Source organism: Castor canadensis, chromosome X, assembly GCF_047511655.1.
Source record: "Castor canadensis chromosome X, mCasCan1.hap1v2, whole genome shotgun sequence".
NCBI lineage: Eukaryota > Metazoa > Chordata > Mammalia > Rodentia > Castoridae > Castor > Castor canadensis.
This window is the reverse complement of record NC_133405.1, coordinates 80,927,229-80,949,541: the sequence shown is the minus strand read 5'-3', so window position 1 is coordinate 80,949,541 and position 22,313 is coordinate 80,927,229. Positions and strand designations below refer to the sequence as shown.

General features: G+C 44.3%; 1 protein-coding gene across 5 annotated transcripts in view; it reads right to left on the bottom strand.

Annotated features, from left to right (window-relative positions):
* Hdac8 (histone deacetylase 8) overlaps positions 1-22,313 on the bottom strand; it is a 205,237-nt gene that overhangs the window by 3,121 nt on the left and 179,803 nt on the right. For 2 of the 5 annotated variants that reach the window (XM_074063632.1, XR_012444551.1), the window contains one exon: positions 21,372-21,477. The exons of 1 other annotated variant lie outside the window; for it this stretch is intronic. In XM_074063632.1, coding sequence (XP_073919733.1) covers positions 21,372-21,477 — 106 coding nt within the window. Of the gene's footprint in view, positions 1-12,827; positions 13,008-21,371; positions 21,478-22,313 lie in introns of those variants that run through there. 2 more of the 5 variants (XM_074063630.1, XM_074063631.1) reach the window with 2 other exon arrangements.

Below are 22,313 nucleotides of genomic sequence, written 5' to 3'. Positions count from 1 at the left end.
TTTCTTTTCTTTTTTCGCACTACTGGGATTTGAACTCAGGGCCTTAAGCTTGTTAAGCAAGTGCTCTGCCACTTGAGCCATTCCTCCAGCCCGATGTTGAGCATCTTTGTATGTGCTTACTCACTGTCTGTATCCTCTTCTGTCTTTAGCCCATTTTTAAATTGAAATTTTTTACTGTTGATTTTAGAGCTGTTTATGCTTTAGATACAAATCTGTTGTTGGATATATGGTTTGTAAATATTTTATCTCAGTACATAAGTTATCTCTTCATTCTACTAACAGGAGTCTTTTGCAAAGCAAAAGTTAATTTTGATGAGGTCCAATTTAGCAATTTTGGTTTTTGGATCTTATTTTTGGTGTTCGAAGCCCCTAAACTTAAAATCTCTGGACCATCTTTGATCCTTCAGCTCCTCGGTTCATGCCTCTCCCCACCTTTTAAGTTACCAAGCCTAACTTCACGCTGCCTTTGAAATCTGTCCCCTCCTTTCTGTTCCACTATCTCCACCTTAGTCACTTCATTTATTACTCAGCTCACTGCCCCTTACGGGTGCTCCTGTTTCTGGAGGAGTCCCCTGACAACTGCTGGCTGTGGTCACACCCCTCTCCCGCTCCAGACGACTTCAGCAGCTTCTGCCTGCCTGAGAACGAAGTCCAACTCCTTAGCTTAGACAAGCCCCACCCACGTGTCCCCGTCTCTTGCCTTTGCTTGTGTTGTTGCCTCTGCTGAGGACAACCCGCAGGGGACCCTGCTGCTGAAGCCAGGGTCCCTCCAGCTGTAAGCATAGCCTGCGCTTGGGGAATGAGGGAATGCATGAGTGGACAAAACTCCGCGTCACAGCTTTTTGACAACACAGGATCACAGAGGAAGGTGGGTGCTATATTCTCCGTTGCCCTGACTTACTCTCCAGTTACATTTGGAGGCAATTAAGAAAAACAACAGGGATAATTTCCACCAACAGTTGATGAGGAGCAACATTGAGTTTGGGTAACAATATAAATGCAAGCTTAAATAATGCCCATTGTTCCCCCTGACGGCCAGCTTCTCCAGCAGCTGGTGGCAGCCTGAGAAAATTCTAAAGGCCAACTCTGATGGGGCTTGGGGAGCCCAGTTCAGATCAGAGGGGACGAAGCCCAACTCCTAGAGGGTCTGAGTGTATACTGGATGTGAGTAAAGAGGACTAGGGTCAGACACATGGTGCCCTCCCAACACCTTTTCCATTTTCCTACTTTGAATCACGATGAGTAGAAGAAATAGTTTCCTTTTTGCTCAACTCTACTACAAAAGCAAACAAACCCAAACCGGTGTAAGTGGGAGGGTAAATGGAGATACGCACTTGAAGATGCACAAGGTGGGGAGGGGGCTTGGGGGTGAGGCACTGGGGGTGCGCACTGCTGCTCAACTCCAGCCGTCCACTACTGGGCAGCCGTGTGGGCCCAGTGTGACCAGATCTTTCCATATTCCAAGAGAAGTTGGAAACACCCATTTTTATGCAGACTTTCCACAGTGTTAGATGTGGGCAAGGACTGAAATTTTAAGTAGTCAAACAAGACAATTTTGGAGTCAAGATATGACTCAAGGACTCCCTGTTTATATTTCTGGTTATCTCCGGCATGGTCTTGACTTATATCCGGGGCACTCCATTTCATTCTCAAATGTTCTGGTTTGAACAATTAAATTAGACTGTCACCCTACTTCTGATGTGTAAGAAGGGATACTGAAGTAAACCTCAGGGGGCCGGAGTCCCCCTGAGTTCATTGATTGGCCATTGGCTTATCCATTTATTAAAAAAAAATTTATGGGGTGTCTACTGTGTGCTAGGTGCAGCGAACACCCTCTTTAGTCTTTCTTTATAATTAATAGACTATTTTTAGAGCAGTTTTGAGTTCACAGAAAAACCGAGCGGGAAGTACAGACAATACTATATATTCCCTTTCCCCTACTGTTAACATCTTGTATTAGTATGGTATACTTGTTACGGTTGATGAATGAATATTGAAAAATCAGCATTCAGTAGAGCCCACATTAGGGCTCACTCTTAGTGATGTACAGTTGCATGAATTTTGAAGTGTGGAATGTCACATATCTCCCGTTGCCATATCATAGAGAGTGGTTTCATTACTCTAAAAGTCCCCGAGTCGCCACTGATTCACCCCACCTTTCCTTCCCCTGAAGCCTAGCAATCACTCATCTTTCTACTGTCTTTGCTTTTGCCTTTCCCACAATGTCCTATGCTTGGAACCTCACAGTATGCAGCCTTTTCAGACTGGCTTCTTTTACTTGGCAATATGCATTCCAGTTTTCTCCATGTGTTTTTGTGACTGGAGAGCTCATCTCTTCTTAGTGTTGAATGATTGTCAGGATGCAGCACAGTTCATCCAGTCGCCTACTGAGGTCATCTTAATGGTTTCCAAGTTTTGGCAATTATGATTAAGGCTGCCATAAACATTCACATGCAGGTTTTTGCGTGCACGTAAGTTTTTAAATTTATTTGGGTAAATACCAAGGAGAGCAATTGCTGGATTGTATGGTGAGACTGTGTAGCTTTGGCACAAACTACTGAACTGTCTTTCCAAGTGGCTGTGCCATTTTGCATTCCCGCAAGTAGTGAGTGAGTTCCTGTTGCTCCATGTCATCTTCAGCACTTGGTGTCAGCGTCTTGGATTTCGGCCATTCTAATAGGTATGTAGTGGACTTCCGTTGTTTCAGTTTGCAGTTTCTTAGTGGCACACGTCCGGCATCTGTCCTTGTACTTTCTTGCTACCTTATATCTTCTTTGGTGAGCTGTTGGTTCAAATCGTCTCCCATTTTTAAGTTGGGTTGTTTGTTTTCTTATTGTTGAGTGTTACTAGTTCTTTGTGTATGGTGGATATACAAATCCTGTACTGGATGTGAGTTTTGCGAATATTTCTCCAGTCTGTGAACTTGTCTTTTTATTTTCTTAACATTTAGTCTTTTTAATGTAAAGCAGTGTTGTCCAGTAGAACTTTCTGGGTGATGGAGGTGTTTTACATCTGCTGCCTGATTTGGTAGTCAGCAGTCACATGTGGCTATGAGCACTTGAAGCATGGCTAGTGCAAGTGAGGAACTGAATTTTATTATTTATTTATTTATTTATTTCATATGCGCATACAATGTTTGGGTCATTTCCCCCCCTTTCCCCGCCCCCTGCCTTACTTTCCCTGTCCCCTCCCTCTCCCCCCACCCCCTCGATACCTGGCAGAAACTATTTTGCCCTTATCTCTAATTTTGTTGAAGAGAGAGTATAAGCAGTAATAGGAAGGAACAAGGGTTTTTGCTGGTTGAGATAAGGATAGCTATACAGGGAGTTGACTCACATTAATTTCCTGTGCATGTGTGTTACCTTGTAAATTAATTCTTCTCGAACTAACCTTTTCTCCAGTTCCTGGTCCCCTTCTCCTATTGGCCTCAGGTGATTTTAAGGTATCTGCTTTAGTTTCTCTGCGTTGAGGGCAACAAATGCTATCTAGTTTTTTGGGTGTCTTACTTATCCTCATACCTCCCTTGTGTGCTCTCACTTTATCATGTGATCAAAGTCCAATCCCCTTGTTGTGTTTGCCCTTGATCTAATGTCCACATATGAGGGAGAACATACGATTTTTGGTCTTTTGGGCCAGGCTAACCTCACTCAGAATGATGTTCTCCAATTCCATCCATTTACCAGCGAATGATAACATTTCGTTCTTCTTCATGGCTGCATAAAATTCCATTGTGTATAGATACCACATTTTCTTAATCCATTCGTCAGTGGTGGGGCATCTTGGCTGTTTCCATAACTTGGCTATTGTGAATAGTGCTGCAATAAACATGGGTGTGCAGGTGCCTCTGGAGTAACCTGTGTCACAGTCTTTTGGGTATATCCCCAAGAGTGGTATTGCTGGATCAAATGGTAGATCAATGTTTAGATTTTTAAGAAGCCTCCAAATTTTTTTCCACAGTGGTTGTACTAGTTTTTCCCCGCATCGTGAGGAACTGAACTTTAAATTACATTTAATTAATTAGATTTAAATAGCCACCTGGGGCTAGTGGTGGTTATACTGGACAGCAGATATGGCACAGCCTGCTTTTGCTTCTTACTTCATGATACTGACTAGGGGTCATCCTTACTTCTTCCTTTGCTTACCACCATCCTCCTCAATCCATGATCCAGCCCTGTGGGTCCTCCCTTCAAAATCTAGTCCATATCCACCAACATCCCTCCCTACCTCACTGCCATTACTGCTCTGAATGATGCTTACCCTAGCATGGTTGAGTCCCGTATCCTCCACACTGGCCTTCTTGCTTCTTTCTCATCCTCTACAGCCAGTTCTATACAGCAGCCACATTTGTTAATTCTCAGGGCACACCACATCACGTCCATGCTCAAAACCTTCAACAGCCTCCAATCACGCCTAGAATCAAATCTAAGCAACTCATCTGGAGAGTCTGGTCCCTTGTCTTCTGTCTCCTACCGGCCGTTCTTTGCTCATTTGGTTCTAGCCACACAGGTTTCTTTAGCGCACTTTGAACACGTGAATCATTTTTCCCACTTAGGGCTTCCTTCCTTCTTTGCACTTACTGTCCCTTCTCTTCAGAATGCTCTGTCCTTGCATTTTTTCACTTCTGACCCATCTTATCACCTCTGTCACCTTGAGGCATCTCTGAGAGGCCTTAGGACCACCCAAGCTAAGTAACCATCATTTAGTCACTCTTTTTCTGCTACATGGTCCTGTTTTAGATTCACAATGCACTTAGCACACTGAAAACATCTTGTGTTTGTTTATTTGTATGCAGTCTGTCTCCCCACATGAGGTCTATGAGGGCAGGGCCCTTGTCTGTCTTGTTCATTACTCTGTTGTCAGAACCCTCAACAGGGTTCTGCCTGGCATATAGTAGGTGCTCAAAACCTATATGCTGAATGAACAAACATATATGAAGACAAACACATCATCATCCACAGCAACAGGGTAATAAAATACCTGTATGTATAGGGCAATTGATCAAGCACTTTTTCATTCAGTCCACACAGGCTGAAAGTTTGGTCATTGCTCTTAAGGACCTTATAAATGTGGCTGAGGTGAGAAAACACATGACAACGAATGGAGAATCAGTGCTACCAGGATAGGTGGCAAAGGATTCTGAAGATTGACAGCATTGTAGCAGTTTGGAGGAATGCCAACATGATCCCAGACCCATGGAGGCTGAGTGGCTCCATGAAGGAACAGGAAAGTGAATTCAGGACTGATGAAAGTGTTTCCAAAACTACTGTCATAAGAGCAGTCCTTATCTGCTTAACATCTTTATTAACTTTCACCTAATGTTTTCCTACTTATCCACTCACTTTTAAAACTTTAATATCTATTTTGGCCCCATCTATTCTAAGAGGCAACAACAACAAAAAAGTAAAAGAACAGACCTGATGTGCTTATTATATTTTTAAACATACATGAAAACAAATATGACTATTAAAATTTAAAATGTCTTTGTGTCACTTCAGATTGCCTCTCCTACAGAGGCACATGAAGCACATTTTAAGAAGAATCACTACAGCGCTGGCTCTTGGGCAGTATCGCCTAGGCTGCTCTGCAGCCACCAGTCTCTAGTGTCTAAGAATCCTGTACCCTTGCCCCATCCTGCTCCCTCAGCCCAGTCTGGTCCAAGGCTCTGTCCATCCATTGCATAAGCCTTTATTGGTATCTACATCGCATTGGTGTCTGGGGTCCCAGAAGAGAACAGGCATGGTTCTCAGTGCAATGCAGAAGACGCATGTGGAGACAAACACATCATTGTCCAAAGCAACAGGGTAATAAAATACCTATATGTACAGAGTGCTGAGGGCACAAAAGGTTTCACAGAGCAGGTGGCATCTTGAAGGGCAAAGGCGGGAGGGGGGGGATATTTCAGGCAACAGGGATAGAGCAGTAGTAGGTATAAAGACAACCACAAAGATTTTGTGGTTGTGGCCAGGTCAGCATGAAGGTCAGGGAGAGGGACGAGGATGCTGGGATTTTAGGGAGAGGAGGGAGGGGATCACATGTGATTTAAGACTACAGCAAGCTTTTCAGTTGCTGCCACACCATGGCCAGGTTTGAGGGTCTTTCTTTCCTCTTGAGAGTCATGGAAGTTTGAAGCATGTCTATGTAGCCCTGGGCATGTGCTCAGGTGGATGGCTGATTTAATTTTTAGCTCTTAATTGTCAACTGCATTGCTTGGCTTGGAATGTTGATCTGTTCTGTCATCAGAAAGCCTTTCAATGACAATTACGTAGAATCACCAATTACCACTTGTCTGCCTCTGACCTGAATTAGAACCTGGGGTTGAGGATTAATCCCATCAGGCTTCTGGCATTTACAGAATATCAGCACTTAAAGGGTATTACCTGATGGTTAGGGTGCTCTGGTCTCAGCTTGTAAGGCACTACTGCAGGCTCAAACAGAATTGAAGCAATTTCTAAAATAGCCTATGATTCATTTTTTCTCCCCTCCTGTGCCTAAATCTGCTGGCTCCATGTGGAGGGATGGGCACAAGTAACTGTAGAGGTGACATCACAGGAGTGGGCTGTGTGCCTGCCAGGCAGCTTGTGGAGTGAGGCCTCGCAGTTGTCGATCTGCTGGGCTGGGTGACGCCTCCCTGGTGTTCTGGAGGCACAGCTCCCAGGTTCTTTGGTTGATGTGCCTTCTCCACATTTCTTTTTGAGACAAAAACGCTGGACTGGGAAATGTAGGATAATGGGAATAGCAGTGGTAGGAAGAATGATACGGTCTTACAGCTGTATAATGCTTTAGAGTTTCCAAAGCTGTTTCACTCCACCCAAACACCAGTGGGAAATGGAAGCTGGGATTTTTGACTTGAACTTGAGACAAACTCTCACTCTCTTGCACAAACATGCCAAATGCCCTATTCACCTCAAGGCACATTGCAATTAGGCCTTGGATGCCACCAGAACATCAGAGAGATTCCCTTCAGTACCTAGGTGCTTCCTGGAAAAGAAATTCTCCAGGACAACTGATCTGGCAGGCAGTCTCTTAGCCATGCCATCCCGACTGAGCCAGCAAGGAGTGCCAGTCTCAGCACTGCCAACTCCTTCTGCACACTCTGCTTTAGAGTCTCAATGGTCCCCAAGACCTTTACTGGAGCCAAAGGCATGATTGCTAACTGTGGAACCCTAAAGGTAGGGTGTGTCATGAACATCTGGAAGTCTCAACAGCTGCCAGAGTAGCTCAAAGCCTGTGGAAGGAAAGGCCACAACTCAGGTTCCATCAGCCATCACTGTGGATCTCGAAGGGAAGGGCCACTGAGCCCAGTGGGAACAGCTGAGGAGTGGGGTGGAGGGATTCTTTTCTTGGAGGAGCCATAAAAATAGTTGTGTAGCAGTCTCATGTTTGCTCTGTGATCTTCCAGCACCTGGTCCCAGCATGGCTTGGTGTCTCCAGGGCTCTATTGACAGGGTAGACACGAGAAGTCTCCCAGACCTGGCTCTTCTACCCTGGCCTTCTCCAGTCTTATGGTTGTCAGGCTGGAAGCCAAAGGGGTGGCATACTCTTGCTTGGCTCTCCCAGTTTTGGATTATATTTCAGTGTTGTTTTGTGTGTGTGTGTGTGTGTGTGTGTATGTGTGTGTGTATGTGTGCATATGTGTCTCTGTTTTGGGGGGAACAATGGAGGCAGTGAGCCACAGATGCTTGGAAGTACCAGGAGCGGGGCAGGTGCTCCTGATGTTGCTGTCATAGCTGCCACCACCATTGCTACCACCAAGTGAAACCAGAAGGACCTAGAGTAAGAGCACAGGTGCCAGTCAGTGCTTTGCAAATACCATCTTCATCAACCGAGATGCTTGTGCTCAGGCAATTCTGTGTGTTGGAGATCTTGGCGGGGTATAAAAGCGACCCTTTTGACAATTGAATCTGTAAACTGATATGTGGCAAGTGACTGGCAGAACAGACAGTCATCACCTCCAAAGCAGAGGCCTCCCAGAACTTGTTTTCCAGCTCACAGGGGAAATGTGTGCCTATGAAAGTAGATTAAGGATCACTGCCTCAGCCTGCTTTACAGATGTGAATAAAACACTTGGCTTGGGACTACGTCGGCTCTGGCTGACTGATTTTTCAATTGATTTGTATTTATTAGCTAATGAAATTAAAGTTGTAAAAATGATAACAGAAACACAATAAATCTCTCCCACAACTGGCTGTTTCTGTGTCACTGTGGTGCATTCCTCACTTTGATTACTTCAAAGTCTATTATTTTGTTCTCAATTATTCTGTTTTTCTGGCACTGGAGAAAATCAATTTGTTTTATTTTCTCTTATTCATGCACTCAATTATGCTCTTCGGGCACATTTAATCACTTTGATGTTTTCATTTTATGGCCCATCTCTAGGCACTTCTGCTGCATAGCTGCCAACGGGCAAGCAGGACTAATTTGCATGTCACAATAGACTTGAAAGTCTAACTCAATTTAGAAATCTTTATGAAATCTCCCTCCAAAATATGCTTGGAGCTGCAAAGAGGCAGAAGGATGTGGGTAAACCAGGAGCCTGTAAAGATACTTCCCTTTCTCAAAAGACTGCGAGCTCCTTGGTGGCTTGACCATGGTGTGGGAATGTCCCCGTGCAGGTACAGCAGAGGTGTCCGTGGGCTGGGATATCTGTGAGCTTCCTCTGGAAGTTGGTGTGAGAATCCTGCAGCAGCTGCCCCTGGCTGGCTGGGCCGGGAAGCTTAGCTTGCTTACTCTGGCATCAAATCCAGCACTGCTGGATTTGGCTGCTGTGCTCAAGAAAACACCTGAATCTCAGTTGGCTAAAGGGCCTCTGGGTAGACCAAGAAAGTTGTCAACAGTTAGACATTCCAGAACCCTGAGTGGCTTACCTTATTTTCTCTAATAATTGCCAACCTTCCTTTTGCCCCTTGATCGTTTTAGCATAAAAGCTGGAATGAGCAACACAATTGCTTTAAGACATGTACTTTGGACAAACAAACATACAAAATGCTTAAACACATTAGAGTCCTCCAACCGCTGTCCAAAATTCTTGGTTTGTTTTATGCAATAATCAGCAGCTTCACCAGGCAGAAGGAAAATCATTTTTTTTTCTAAGTTTCAGCACCATCTTCAGCTTCTCATGTGGAACCCCAGCGCCCCCATTTCCCTGTGTGTGTGGCCCTGTACGAGGGAATTAACTTCCCTAAGCCTCAGTCCTCTCACCAATTAAATGAGACTCATAAATCTACCTCCAGGGCAGATATGCAGCTTCACATCCCACATGTGGAAACCTTTCTTATGTACAGTCAGTTTTTAAACTTTGCTTTATCTTAAGCAATAATGTCTATGAAATCAAAACTTTGATGCAACAGTTGTATTTCTTTCTAATATGTATTTAAACATGTACATTAAACACACTAAATCCATTCCTGCCGTGGGGTCTTTGATCCCTTCATCTAGAATGTTCTTCACCTTAATGTTTACAAAACTCTTCACTCACTTCATTAAGCTCTACTCCCAAATGTCAACTTCTCAGGGAGGCCTTCATTGATCATCCTATCTAAAATAGTGTCCCCTGAATTATCAGTAATCAGCACTAAACATCTATTTATTTGCTTACTGTCTGTTTCACTAGAACACAAGTTCTATGACAGGCGAGGCTTTTATCTGTCCTACTTAATTCTGTATCACCAGTGTCTAGAATAGTTCGTGGCATAGATTAGCACCAAATATATTTTTATTGAATGAAAATTAGCCTACCAGTAACCAGGCTCCCCTCCATCCCACCAGGGTGGTGTCAGAGAAGGCAGCATGAAAAACCAGGCCATTCTATCCCTCTTGGATGGCAAGGAGCATCCCCCGACTGCTGTGTCAGTAGAGGTTACATGGGGGAGCACTAGAAAAGTGCCACTCCCAGGCCAGGCATGGTGGCACACACATGTAATCCTAGCTCTTGGGAGGATTGTGGGTTACATAGTGAGATCTTTGTCACTCCCATTCCTGGCCAGGGTGGCATCCATGGAGGTCTCGTGTGGACTGAATATCTACTCTTGCCCAGCAGGAATGCGGCGCCTCTCTTTGTCCCCAGGATGTTCCTCCTTTGAAGAACCTATACTTAAAGTATTTTAGCGGCATTTTAATATTTATCTTTGAGTGATGATCCAACATGTACATTTTTGTTGCTGTGCCTATTTTGAATTATGGTACATGCTTTGATTATTATTCTGAGGGACCTTGCAAACACCATCATCAACACAAACATTATTGAAGCACATACAAAATCTGAGATAGGATTGCATAGTACTAGGTTTGAACTCAGAGTCTTGCACTTGCGAGGCAACCACTCCACCACTTGAGCCACAACTCCAGCCCTTTTTGCTGTTGCTATTTTTAGATAAGGTCTCGTGCTTTTTGCCTGGGCTGGCCTCCTACCTACACTTCTCATGTAGCTGGGATTAATTATTATTATCACTATCAGCTTATTCTTTGAGATAGGACCTCACTAACTTTTTTGCCTGGGCTGGCCTCAAACAGTGATCCTCCTATCTCTGCCTCCCAAGTATCTGGGATTACAAGCATGAGTCACTGTACCTGGGAGTATATAAGTATATATATGTATATACTTATATACATAAGTATATGGTAAGCCCAACTTATTGCAGATTTATTACAGGTTGTTTTGACCAAGCACAGTCAAATAAATTAAAAGGAACTTCAAAAACAAAAATTTTAAATCCTCATGCGTGCTTTATGTAGCTCGTTTGACGCAGAGAAGCAGTCAGTTCCACATTACTGTCAGTTGTGTTTAAATCATTGTGTGATCTGCTAAGTGTTTCCCTGCCCTTAATTTTGTGAGACTATGCCTCCCATAAAGCAAATGGTGCCCAAAAAGCAAGCTAAAAGCTATAGTAATCCTCCCAAGCCAAAAGGGGCATGTAATGCGCTTAATCTAAGTGCTCAAGTGAGCATTTGAGATTTGTTGAAAGGTGGCATGTCTTTGGTGGAAGTTGGGCAGTGTTAAGGGAAAAATGAATCAAGCATGCTTGGTACAGCGATGAACTCTGCACCCTGAGCACCTGCAGTTTCTCCTCACTGTGGTCCCCTGGGAACCACATACCCATGGACGCCAAGGTTCTATTGAATTATAAATGGGGGAGAAGATAGGGACTTAAGGGTAGATGAGGTTTCTAGAATTCCCTCACACTGGTAAAATGGTGACCTCAGTAGGCTGTAAAAGTTATGCATTTATAACATATACCCAGAGCAATCATTACAAACAATACAAACAGATATAGCACCACACTTAAATGGAATTTGCACGAAGGCACAAGTCCCCCACAAGGTACAAGTAAAGGATAGAGAAGAAAACTGAGAAACAAGGAGCAGAAGCAACAAACAGAAAACAAAAGTAAAATGGCAGGTCAAGCCTCAACATACCAAAATTACCTCGAATGTATGTGATCCAAATACAATAACTACAAAATAAGGATGGGTAGAAGAGCTAAAAATGACCTAACCATATGCTGTCTACAAGAAACTCAAATATAGATAGATTGAAAATGAAAGGATAGAATAAGGTATATCATATAGCTCTATTGCTATCACATAAAGTAGACTTCAGAAGAAAATAAAATGATCACAGAGAAGGACATTACATAATAATAAAGCAATCTGAAACGTGAATTCATCAAACAACAGAGCTTCAAAATACATGAAGCAAAAACCGAGAGAGCTGTGTGAGGGAATAGAGGAATCCACAATCAGAATCAGACTGCAACATCCCTCTCAGCAACCAGATAAGTAAACAGAAAGCGAGCAAAGATACGGAAGAACTCACCCCACCATTAACCAACAGGATCTAACTGATAGTTCCCAGCATGCCAAACAGCACTAATAGAACAGATACCATGATAGGCCAAATCTGCACCAAAAAACAAACCTCCACACATTAAAAAGAACTGAAATGGCACAGAGAGTATTTTCTGAGCACAATGGTATCAATACAGAAATTATAAACCTCCTGAAAAGGAAATCTCCAGGCCCAGATGGTTTCACTGGAGAATTCTACTCAACAGGAAAATTAAAACTGATTCAATACTATCTTTTCCAGAAAATAGAATAGAATACGTTTAAATTTATTTTATAAGGCAAGTACTCCCCTGATCCCACAAGCAAATGATGATAGAACAAAATGACAAAACAACAGTAACAACTATAGACTAACACCTCTCAGACTGAGATAGATGCAAAATCCTTAACCAACTAGTAGCAAATACAATTCGGCAATATATAAGATCCTAACCAAGTAGAATTTACACCAGGTATACAAAGCTGATTTAGTATTTGAAAGTCAATCAATTTAATCTATCTAATCATATTAAAAGACTAAAGAAGAAAAATCACAAATATATCATTATTAGTATCAACTGATGCAGAAATAGCATTTAACAAAATTCTACACCTATTCATGATAAACACTCTCAGAAAACTACAACTAAGAGGGGGCACTGACTCAACTTGATAGGGAAAATCTTAAAAAAAATTTACAAATGCCTACAGCCAAAATCATACTTAATAGTGAAAAATGGAATGTTTTCCTTTTAAGTTCTGGAACAAGTCAAGGATGTCTATTGTTTGCTACTCTTTTCAACATAGTACTGGAAGAACCAGCCAGTATAATAAGGAGATAAAAAACATACAGATCAGAAAGGAAGAAATAAAACTGCCCCTGTGTGCATATGAATGAAAGTCTATGTAAAAATCCCAAGGAATCTATCAAGAAAACACCTAGAATTAATAAATGAGCTTCAATTGTATTTCTATATACTAATGATGAAAGGGCTGATGTCATGGCTTAAATGGTAGAGCACTTGCTTAGCAAGTGTGAGCCCCAGAGTTCAAACCCCAGTACTGTCTCCCAAAAAGCTTTGCCAGGCATGGTGATACATACCTGTAATTCCAGTTACTCCAGAGGCAGAGACAGGAGGATTGCTGTTTGAGGCCAGCCTGGGCAAAAGTTAGTGAAACTCTATCTGAAAAACAAAACAAAACAAAAAGCCAAAGGACTGGAGGCATGGCTCAAGTGGCACAGCACTTGCCTAGCAAGCACAAGACTCTGGGTTTGATCTTCAGTCCTGCTAAAAAAAAAAAAAAAACCAAAAAAACAACCAAAGAAACAAACAAACCAAAAACCAAACACATGGAAACTCAAATGAAAAATTAAAAATATAACCCAATTCACAATCACAAAAAAAGAAATATTGAGAGAGGCATGGAGGCTCATGCCTATAAACCCAGCACTTGGGAGGCTGAGGCAGGAATATCACAAGGTCCAGGTCAGCCCAAGCAGCTTAGTGAGACTCTGCCTCAAAACTTTTTTTAAAAGGGTTGGGAATATAGCTGAGTGGTAGAGTGTGCTTGTCGGGTTCCATTCCCAGTTCATAACAAGAAAAATGTATAAAGCCTGTTCAGGATCTGTATACTGAAAATTACAAAACATTGAAGAAGGAAATGAAAGAAAATCTGTAGATGGAGAGACATATCATGTTTTTGGATTAGAAGACTCAACATAGTAAAGATATCGACTATCCCCAAATTGATATATCCATTTAACCGCATATCTAAATCACATCAAGAATTTTTTGTAGCTATTCTAAAGCTTATATGGAAAGGCAAAGAAATTGATTTCACTAAAATGATTTTTGGGATCTTGTTTTTGAGATAGGGTCTCACTATGTAGCCTAGGTGAGTTTCTGCCTCAGCCTCTCAAGTGCTGGAATTACAGGCATAAACCACTATACCTGGCCTGTACCTAAAATAATTTTGAAAACAAGTAAGTGAGACGAATCACTCTATTCCTTTTTTTTGGTGGTACTGAGTTTTGAACTCAACCTCACACTTGCTAGGCGGGTGCTCTACCACTTGAGCCACTCCACCAGCCCATTTTTGTGTTGGGTATTTTTGAGATAGGGTTTCATGAACTATTTGCCTGGGGCTGGCCTTGAACTGTGATCCTCCTGATCTCTGCTTCCTTAGTAGCTAGGCTTACAGGCAAGAGCCACTGGTGCCCGGCTTCTACCTGCTTTTAAGATTATGCAGCAACAGTAATCATGACTGTGGAGGAGCACATTCACAGATCAGTGCAGCATGAGAGAAAACCCAGAGAGACCGAGACAGTTGCCTTAGAGTGAAGGGGAATTTTGGGAAGTGAGATGCTTGTAGGAAGGCATCTGGATTTTCTGCCCTTTCCCCAGACAGAAGAGGATTTATATTGTGAGTCAAGAGAGATGATCACTTTTCAAGATAAGTGGAATCACGTAGAACTCCTGGACATAGCTAGAAAGCACCTGAGGCATTTAAGATACCCCACAGTCCATTCTTTTCCAGCTGTCCCCAGGTGTAGTGACCAGATTCATAACCAAGATTTGGGACATAAGGTTTAGCTAAGCATTACTGCCTTTTTCTTTAAGAAAAGTATTATTTTTTTTCTGATGAGAAAAACAATACGTGTTCATGGTAGAAAAATTAAAAACATATAAGAAGGAAAAGAACAAATGAAAATCACCAAATTCCAAACGTAGATCACTACTTTGGTTAAAGTAAACTACTTGGTAAAATATCACTGAAGATGGCCAGGCATGGTGGTGCACACCTGTAATTCCTACACTTGGGAGGTTGAGGCAGGAGGATCAGGAGTTAACAGGCTAGCCTGGGCTACATAGCGAGACCCTGTCTCAAGAAAACAAATATCACTGGAAATAAGTACTGCCAGTATTTCCTTCTAGTGTCTTTCCGGGCATATCCACATGCTCACTTCCACACACATTACAGACCTTTGGAAAATCAAGAGTATATAGTAGCAAGCCATTTGCATCCTTTCTTTCATTAACATTGTTTGATACTTTTGATAGTTTGAGCATTTTCTTTTTTTATTATCATGTTACTGTTGTGCTGGGGGTACACTGTGACATTTACAAAAATTCTTACACTGTTATCATTGTTAAATCCGCCCTGTCCATCATTCTCCCTTACTTCCCTCCCCCCTTCCTGGCACAGTTTCAACAGGTCTCATTTTTCCATTGTCATACATGAGTACACACCATTTCCACCATAGTCACCCTCCTACACCCTTTCCTTGTAACATTGTTACTATGAGCACATTCTTGTGTCATCAAATTATTTAAAAAAATTTGCTTCAGAAAAAATTGGCTGCAACAAAATTTTCCACATAGATGTACTCTACGGAATTAGCACACCTCCAATTCAACATTCCGAAACCCAGCACAGCAAGTATGGCTGTGCAAAAGCATGCCCCTCCTGCAACAACTTCCCCTCCCAGTTGATAACCTCAGCATCATCTTTACATCTTCTCTCTCCGATCCTCTATAGACACCTGCATCCGGGTGCTGGCGATACTCTCTTCCTAACAGCTCTTGGCCATTCCTCTGACCCCACCCCCTCTGTCCTAGTCTAGGCCCTTGCAGGCCCACCTTTGGACTAGACCATCACGGTCCATCCCAAATGTCACTGTTCTAATTCCAGAACCTAGAATGGCTCCCACCACCAGAGTGCGGACCACTGAGCCTGAAATTTGAGGGAAGCTACACTCTGTTTCCTCCCCACCTTTCTGAGTTTCCCTTGCTGCAATCATATCCTCATTCACTTCTGCTCAAGTCCTCCCAGCATCCTTAATGGCAGCTTCTGCACAGCGTCAGCCCTTGCTGTGTCCCGAGCTGACCAAGGAGGCTAGTTTTATCTCCTAATTCATATTTATCAACTTCATCAGAAGCAGAGACCATGGCTCCAACTTCTCATAGCACTGAACATATGGGAGGTTCAAAAAATATAGGTGGATTATTGAGCTGGCCTACGTCCCCAGCCCAAATATCAAGTCTTCATAAGTAATCTGCCATTGGTTTTTGTGGTTTGTTAAAACTGCTGACTGACTTATCATAACTTTAGAGGAGCAGCCTCCATTTTTATTTCAGAATTTGTGCAATTTTTAGCATGACATATTAATAACTTGTTTCTCTGTTTAACAACAACAACCACTAACCTCTCCTTTTCTTCCTTTTTCTTTCTTTCTTTCTCTCTTTTTTTCTTTCATGGAACTGGGTTTGAACTCAAGTTTTCATGCTTGCAAAGTAGGTACTGTACATCTGGAGCCACACCTTCAGTCCATTTTGCTCTGGTTATTTTGGATATGGAGTCTCACGGACTGTTTGCCCAGGCTGGCCTTGAACTGTGATCCTCCTAATCTAAGCCTCACAAGTAGCTAGGATTACAGGTGAAAACTACCAACGCCTGGCCTGACTTTTCCATTTCTTATACTCTTTAGTGAAGCAAAGAGAGAAACCTACTTGATGGGGAAGGCCAGGTTGGTAGTAGGCTCCCAGAAAGGACCACAGGCAGAAGGAGAGGGATACAGAGAGGGTAGGGGACAGGAAGGAGGGAGAAGGCATGGACGTCACAGAGATCCTCACCTGAAGCTATGCAAATTGGTTCAGGGCATCTACCACAGTCCTGCCCTAAAGTCCTTCCAAGAAGCCCTAAGACAAATAGTCAGTCTGACATTGGGACCAACCCTGCCTCTCAACTCATCCTCATGGCTTCTCAGGCAGCAAGAGAAGGTGTGGGAGGAAGCTGTGTTGCCATGGCGTAAAGTCCCACCAGTCAGAAGCACTGCTTTGACCTCTGGGCTCCACCTGGCCTTGAACATGGCCAGATCTGAAGCCTCACCTGCCAGCCAGGCCCTACCAGATGTCATCCCCAGATTTCAGGCTGCCCAAGGCAGTGCTGCTTTCGTCCTGCACAGCGGTTCTCCTGAGAATGTTAGGGCAGATGTGCAAAGAGGGTTTCAGCTTGGAACTCAGGAACTGTGAAGAACAGACAGGAGCTGGTGGCCGCAGCACACTCAGGCAGCAGGAGCCAGGTAAGCTGGCTGCTCTGTCTTCTGTCACCTCTTCCTTCTCTACTTAGCTCAGAATGGGGCTGGGCACTCCAGATTCCGTTAAGGTGTGGGTGACAGAGGTGTGGCAGAGTGGAGGGATGGGAAGCTCTAAAAAGCCTGGATTGGGCACCAGAACGTTAAGGGCTGCTCAGGGCTGCCTTCCTTCTACTTCCAGGGAGACATGAGATTTCTGGTGCCTCAGATTGGGGTTTGCAATATGGGGTGGGGTAGGTTTACTAGGGGCATCTGCCTGACTCTGAAGCTCCCGTTCAGACGGCCTCCTCTTCTCCTCCTGCCCCCATTTCATTTCTTTTCTATTGCAGGCAAATTTTGGGAACTCAGAGCAAGCGCTGAAACCTCCAGCTACAACTCCAACACTTACTCACGAATGCACAACGTACCCTCCCCCTTCCCTAGAGGGCTGGGTCAGGGCTGTAACCTGAAGCTCTGAGCCCCCCAAGCCAGCCTCCACTTGATTCAAATGTCATCAGTACCTCGGACTAGCAAACCTCTGCCCCCATTTCCCCATGCAGAGCTAGCCAGGCTTGCGGAGCTGGTCCTCTCTGGGGACTGATCACATCAGCACTGTTCCAACTCTGGAAGGTTCACTGTGAGCCAATTCCTCTGGAGTATGTTAACCAGAGGAAAGGCAAACAACTCTGAGCTGTGAAGATGAGGCGAGGATGATGTCATAGTAGCTGTCATGAGCCGGGCTTGGCCATGCACTCCTCTGACCCGTACTTCCTTATGAACAATGACACCTACCTTTAGGGTAAGTCATTGGCACCCTAACTGGGTAGCAATCTGTGGGGGCAAAACAGAGCCTTCCTCTGTACAAAATGAACAGCTTGAATTGATGTTCCATGGTTTCACTTTTGCCTTTTTTCTCTCTTGGAGAGACTAATGGGCAGAAAAGATGGGGCAAAGTGAGGTCTCATTTTGACGGTGCCTTCCCTTATCCCAAGGCATGGAATGCATTACCATAAGATGCATCTTCTCGGGTTTGATTCCCAAGAGCCTAAAATCACATCTTTTGTATCTGTAAGGGATGTAGTGGGAAAGAGAAAGAAAACTAAGCTCAATTCTGAGCAAATTCAACTAGACATGCTGGCCAACCTCCATCACATAGAGTGGAGTTGAGTCCATCTGCTCCCTCATTGCCACCTCACCTCCCCATATCACCCTGTACCCCCCACCCTGCTCTTTGTTTTGAATAGGGTGGGGCAGAGACTCACTGAGAAATGGCCAGTTTTGCCGAGATTTTTCACATGCAAGAACAAATGACACTCTTAGAGACAGGTTCAAGAAAATCTTTCAGAATGCAGAAAATTCAGCAGCCTTTCCACACTGACCATTGTCATGGCAACACGCTATCTGATGGCAGCCTGCGTCACTAGGCTGAGGGGCACAGAATCAGTATAGCAGGTTAGCCTGGCCACTTTTAGCAACATTCGGACTTCTTTCTAGTCTCATTTCTTCTAGGTTGAGCTGATTTTCTTTTTGGTCCTGGACTCCTGCACTCTGCTAATTTGCATGGCTAGAATACAAGCCTTGGTTGATGTGAAAGGAGTAGCTAAGTGAAAAATCTAAACACTCCTAGTATTCTATTCCACCCTCCCTCCCTCCCTCCTAGTGAGATCGTTTCTCTCCTCCGTATTCATTCCCTCCTATCACAGCATTACCTCCCCCACCCAATGACGATGAGTCACCTGCCAACCCTTGTACTCCTACCATATTCCTTTTACTTTTTTCTATGTTCTCATCATACCACAGCATTCTAGAATTTTAGGGTTGGAAGGAACCAAACAATCATTTCGTCTAGTCATCCTCCCCCAAGGAAGGAGCCCCTCTAGAGTGTGAGAGCCAAGCAACTGTCTCACGTTTACTTGTGTATCTCTAGTGACAGAAACCCCGTTCTTTTATGGGCAGCCTGTTCCACTATGGAAAGCTCTAATTATCAGGAAATCTGTCTTTCTGTTGAACGAAAATCAGGTGGGTTTTTTTTTTTATTAAAATAATATCTATCCAAGGGTTCAGCTCTGCACCCTGTGGCAACATAGACCCTGCCCCCATCCTCTGCTCTGTGACAGCTTCTCAGAGATATGAAATAGAGATCATGTCCCCCCGAGTCTTCTCTTCTCCAGAAAGCCCAGCTCCTCCAACCAGACCTCTTGGAGCCTGGACTCCAGTCCTCTCCGCAGCACAACTGACCTCCCGCGACATGGTCCTATCTGTCTAGAGCCCTTTGAAAGTGAGGTCGATACTGCATCAGCATCTCTGGAGGCCACCTTGCCCCAGTGACTCATTCAGAGCTCTGTGTCAACTATGATCCTTAATTCTCTTTCAGACAAAACGCTGCTAAGCCACATTCTCTCATTTCACATGTGCCCAGTGGCTTTTGAGGGCCACCAGTTCCTGGTCCATATGTTTCTCCAACTATATATTAATTGTTTTACAATCAGAATGTTGTATTAACCTATTAGAATCTTTAAAATCTTGACTTCCATGGAACTTCCCTAGCCTCTAGGATCTGTTCATTTTTACCAACCCTATTACAGCCTTTTACCTCAAGCCTCCCTTCCATTTCTTCCTCTTTTACGTTTCTAACCTTTCCTCATTCTCCTCCCTTTGCATTATCTCATGTCTTTTCTTGCTTGTTATTTCCATTTCCTCAATAGTAAGATGTCACCACTCTCTAGAGCTATGTGCCTTGGGGACATGTGCAAGGAAGCAAGGGCACATAAATAGCTACACATCAGGCTACTTTTTTAAAATTTTTGGTGGTAGTGGGGTTTGAACTCAGGGCCTCACACTTGCTTGGCAAGGGCTCTTACCGCTTGAGCCACTTTGCCAGCCCTACATATGTGCACATGTGGAGGTGTGGGCAAGAGGCTGGCAGAGGCTTCAATAGTTTCTCCCTTTCTCTTGCTTTGTCTGTGCTCTATCATGATTTAGAGCATGGAGATGGAAAGGCTAGAGAAATTGGTCCAGTATGAGTCCTGGCAGAAATAGGGTTGAGAGGAGCAGGGCAAACCAGGGTGGGAACACTAGTGTTCTCCCGGGCTGTGGCAGAGTAAGGAGGACTGGAGACAGGCCAGCCACAAAAGGAGTTTGAAAGCTTTAAAGACTGGACAGGGAGGAGGATTTGGTTAGGAAGTGAGGACTGTGGGGTTGGTAGCCATTGAGAGATGGAGGTAGCTCAAAACAATACCGGAGAAAGCTGAAGGCTATAGGATCTTGAAAAGGGCAGTAAGCAATGCTGTGAGTATAATCATAAGACTATGACTTATTAGCTTCGAAATTTTTCTCCAGCCAAGAACCACAAGACATGGAGTCCTTGCCTATAGGCTGTGCTGCCTCCATAGCCTGGGCTCTGTTAGTGGATCTGGGCTTTAACAGCATCCTCGGCAACGACTCTCAGGACATAGCACATCCTCCTTTCATGCTGGATTATGTTCCAACAAGGGAGTCAAAGGTAGGAGACCTGGTGCTATCTTGGTCATTTTACGAATAGATGGGATTTTCACTCTTTAGCACAGGAAAAATGATACCTGTGCCTTCTTAACTCTGCAAATAATTAGGATCCAAAAAAAGCCTAATTATTTAGATTACACACGCACATACAAAATCAATTAAACAGGAAAATGGTTGCCCCAACTACTTAAAATAAGGAGATGGGAAGTGAGTTGTAAAGAAGCACCTGGGGCTTAAGACAGGGGCTCTACTGGAGAGCTGATGGCAGTGACCACAAACAGCTAGTGGGCAGTGCAATCAGGAAGGCAATGGCCCTTTCCCCTCTACCCTGAGGCCAGAAGGATTCCAGGGCAGCTTCAAGAATGGAAGGAGGACAGGGGCGGCAGCTTCATCTTCTGAACTCTGGGCGAAACTGGAAAGTCCATTCCCAAGACATCAGAGTCCCTCATTGGAGTTCTGCAGTATCTCATGACTACTGGCCAGGGACTGTCCATACTAGAAAAGAATGTCTGTGAGCGCCTTTTCTACCCTGACCTCTTCAAGTCTAAATTGACGTCAACTTCCCACATCTTTGCAGTGTGGGGCTGGAACCAGGGCCTCACACAATGTAGGCAAACACTCTGCCACTGAGCCACACACTTATCCCTTAACCATGCATGGTTTTACGCTTGGCCTTTTGAAAGAAAAAGGATCTCAGGGCATATTTTAGAACTGATTTGCCCTTGGAGGCACCTAAAGCCGAACCTTTTGTTCTTCTGAAGGTGACATTAGCTGGCCAAACGACAATCTCAGCCAGAGTGGCCTGTGCAGGATTCCAGCTAAGCTGTCAGACCAAAAAAAAAAGAGGTTTCCTTTCCAACTCAGTGAAATGATTAGCCACCAAAAGACAAATGGTATTTGAGGAAGCCCCCTGCGATGGGCCACCACAAACCGGGAGGAATCAGGAGGGCAGGGCTCAAGGGGTGGTGCTCACCTTTGATGTAGTTGAGGATTTGCTGGATTCGGTGGGGCTCATTGCGGTCTGGCCGGCAGCTTGGCGTGATTTCCAGCACATAATCAGGACCATATGCTGTGAAAAACTGTAAGAAAAGGGAAAGGCCAAAAAACAAACTAAACCACATAAAACTTCCAAACCAATCCACATACAAACAGGACAATCAAAAGAAACTCACCACTACCAACAAGGCCAGGGAAGCCTCGCTGGGCTGAGCAGCATCATGCAGCAGGAAGCCCTGCCCCAGTGGTCTCACTGTGCTCCTGCAGCCCTAGTGACACTCCCCTGCTAAATTCTTTGGCTTGCTGTTCAAGCGCCCCTCAGGTCTCAAGTTTTCTCTCCAGCCATAGCTCTTCTGCTCCCTTTTGTCTAGAATGGCAGACTGCTCTGTGCTCTCCCCAGGCATCCCTGCTCAGGTCTTCCCTTTTCTAAAGAGCCATTGCTCTTTCCCAGGGCCTGCAAAGGCCTGCCTCCAATCCCTGCTGCCTGCGGGAAAACCTCCCCATCCTTCCAGGCGCAGCTCAAATGTCACCTCCTTCACAAAGCTGTCCCTCATTCTCCGCCAAGCCCCAGACATTCTGTTGGTACCTCTCTTATGGCCCCTGTTCAGATAGGCAGAGTCTGCCTGCATATCACACACAGGTCACTGTGCCGGATGCAGTGAGGGCTGTAAGGATGGAGACGTCCTCTGCGGCCCCCCAGGTGTTCACAAGCACACTCTGCATTGGATGGACAATTTCCAACAGTGTCTGGATCTCCCCTTTCCCTACTGGGTCATCAGCAACCTGAAAGCAGGTAGCCCATTTCTTATTCATCTCCTGGGGCCTCACAGCTCATGGCAGCTGCCCATTGGCTTTGGGTGGCTTGAATTTCCTGCCCAAGGAATGGCAAACAAGTCTACTAGTTTCTTGACTTTAGCTT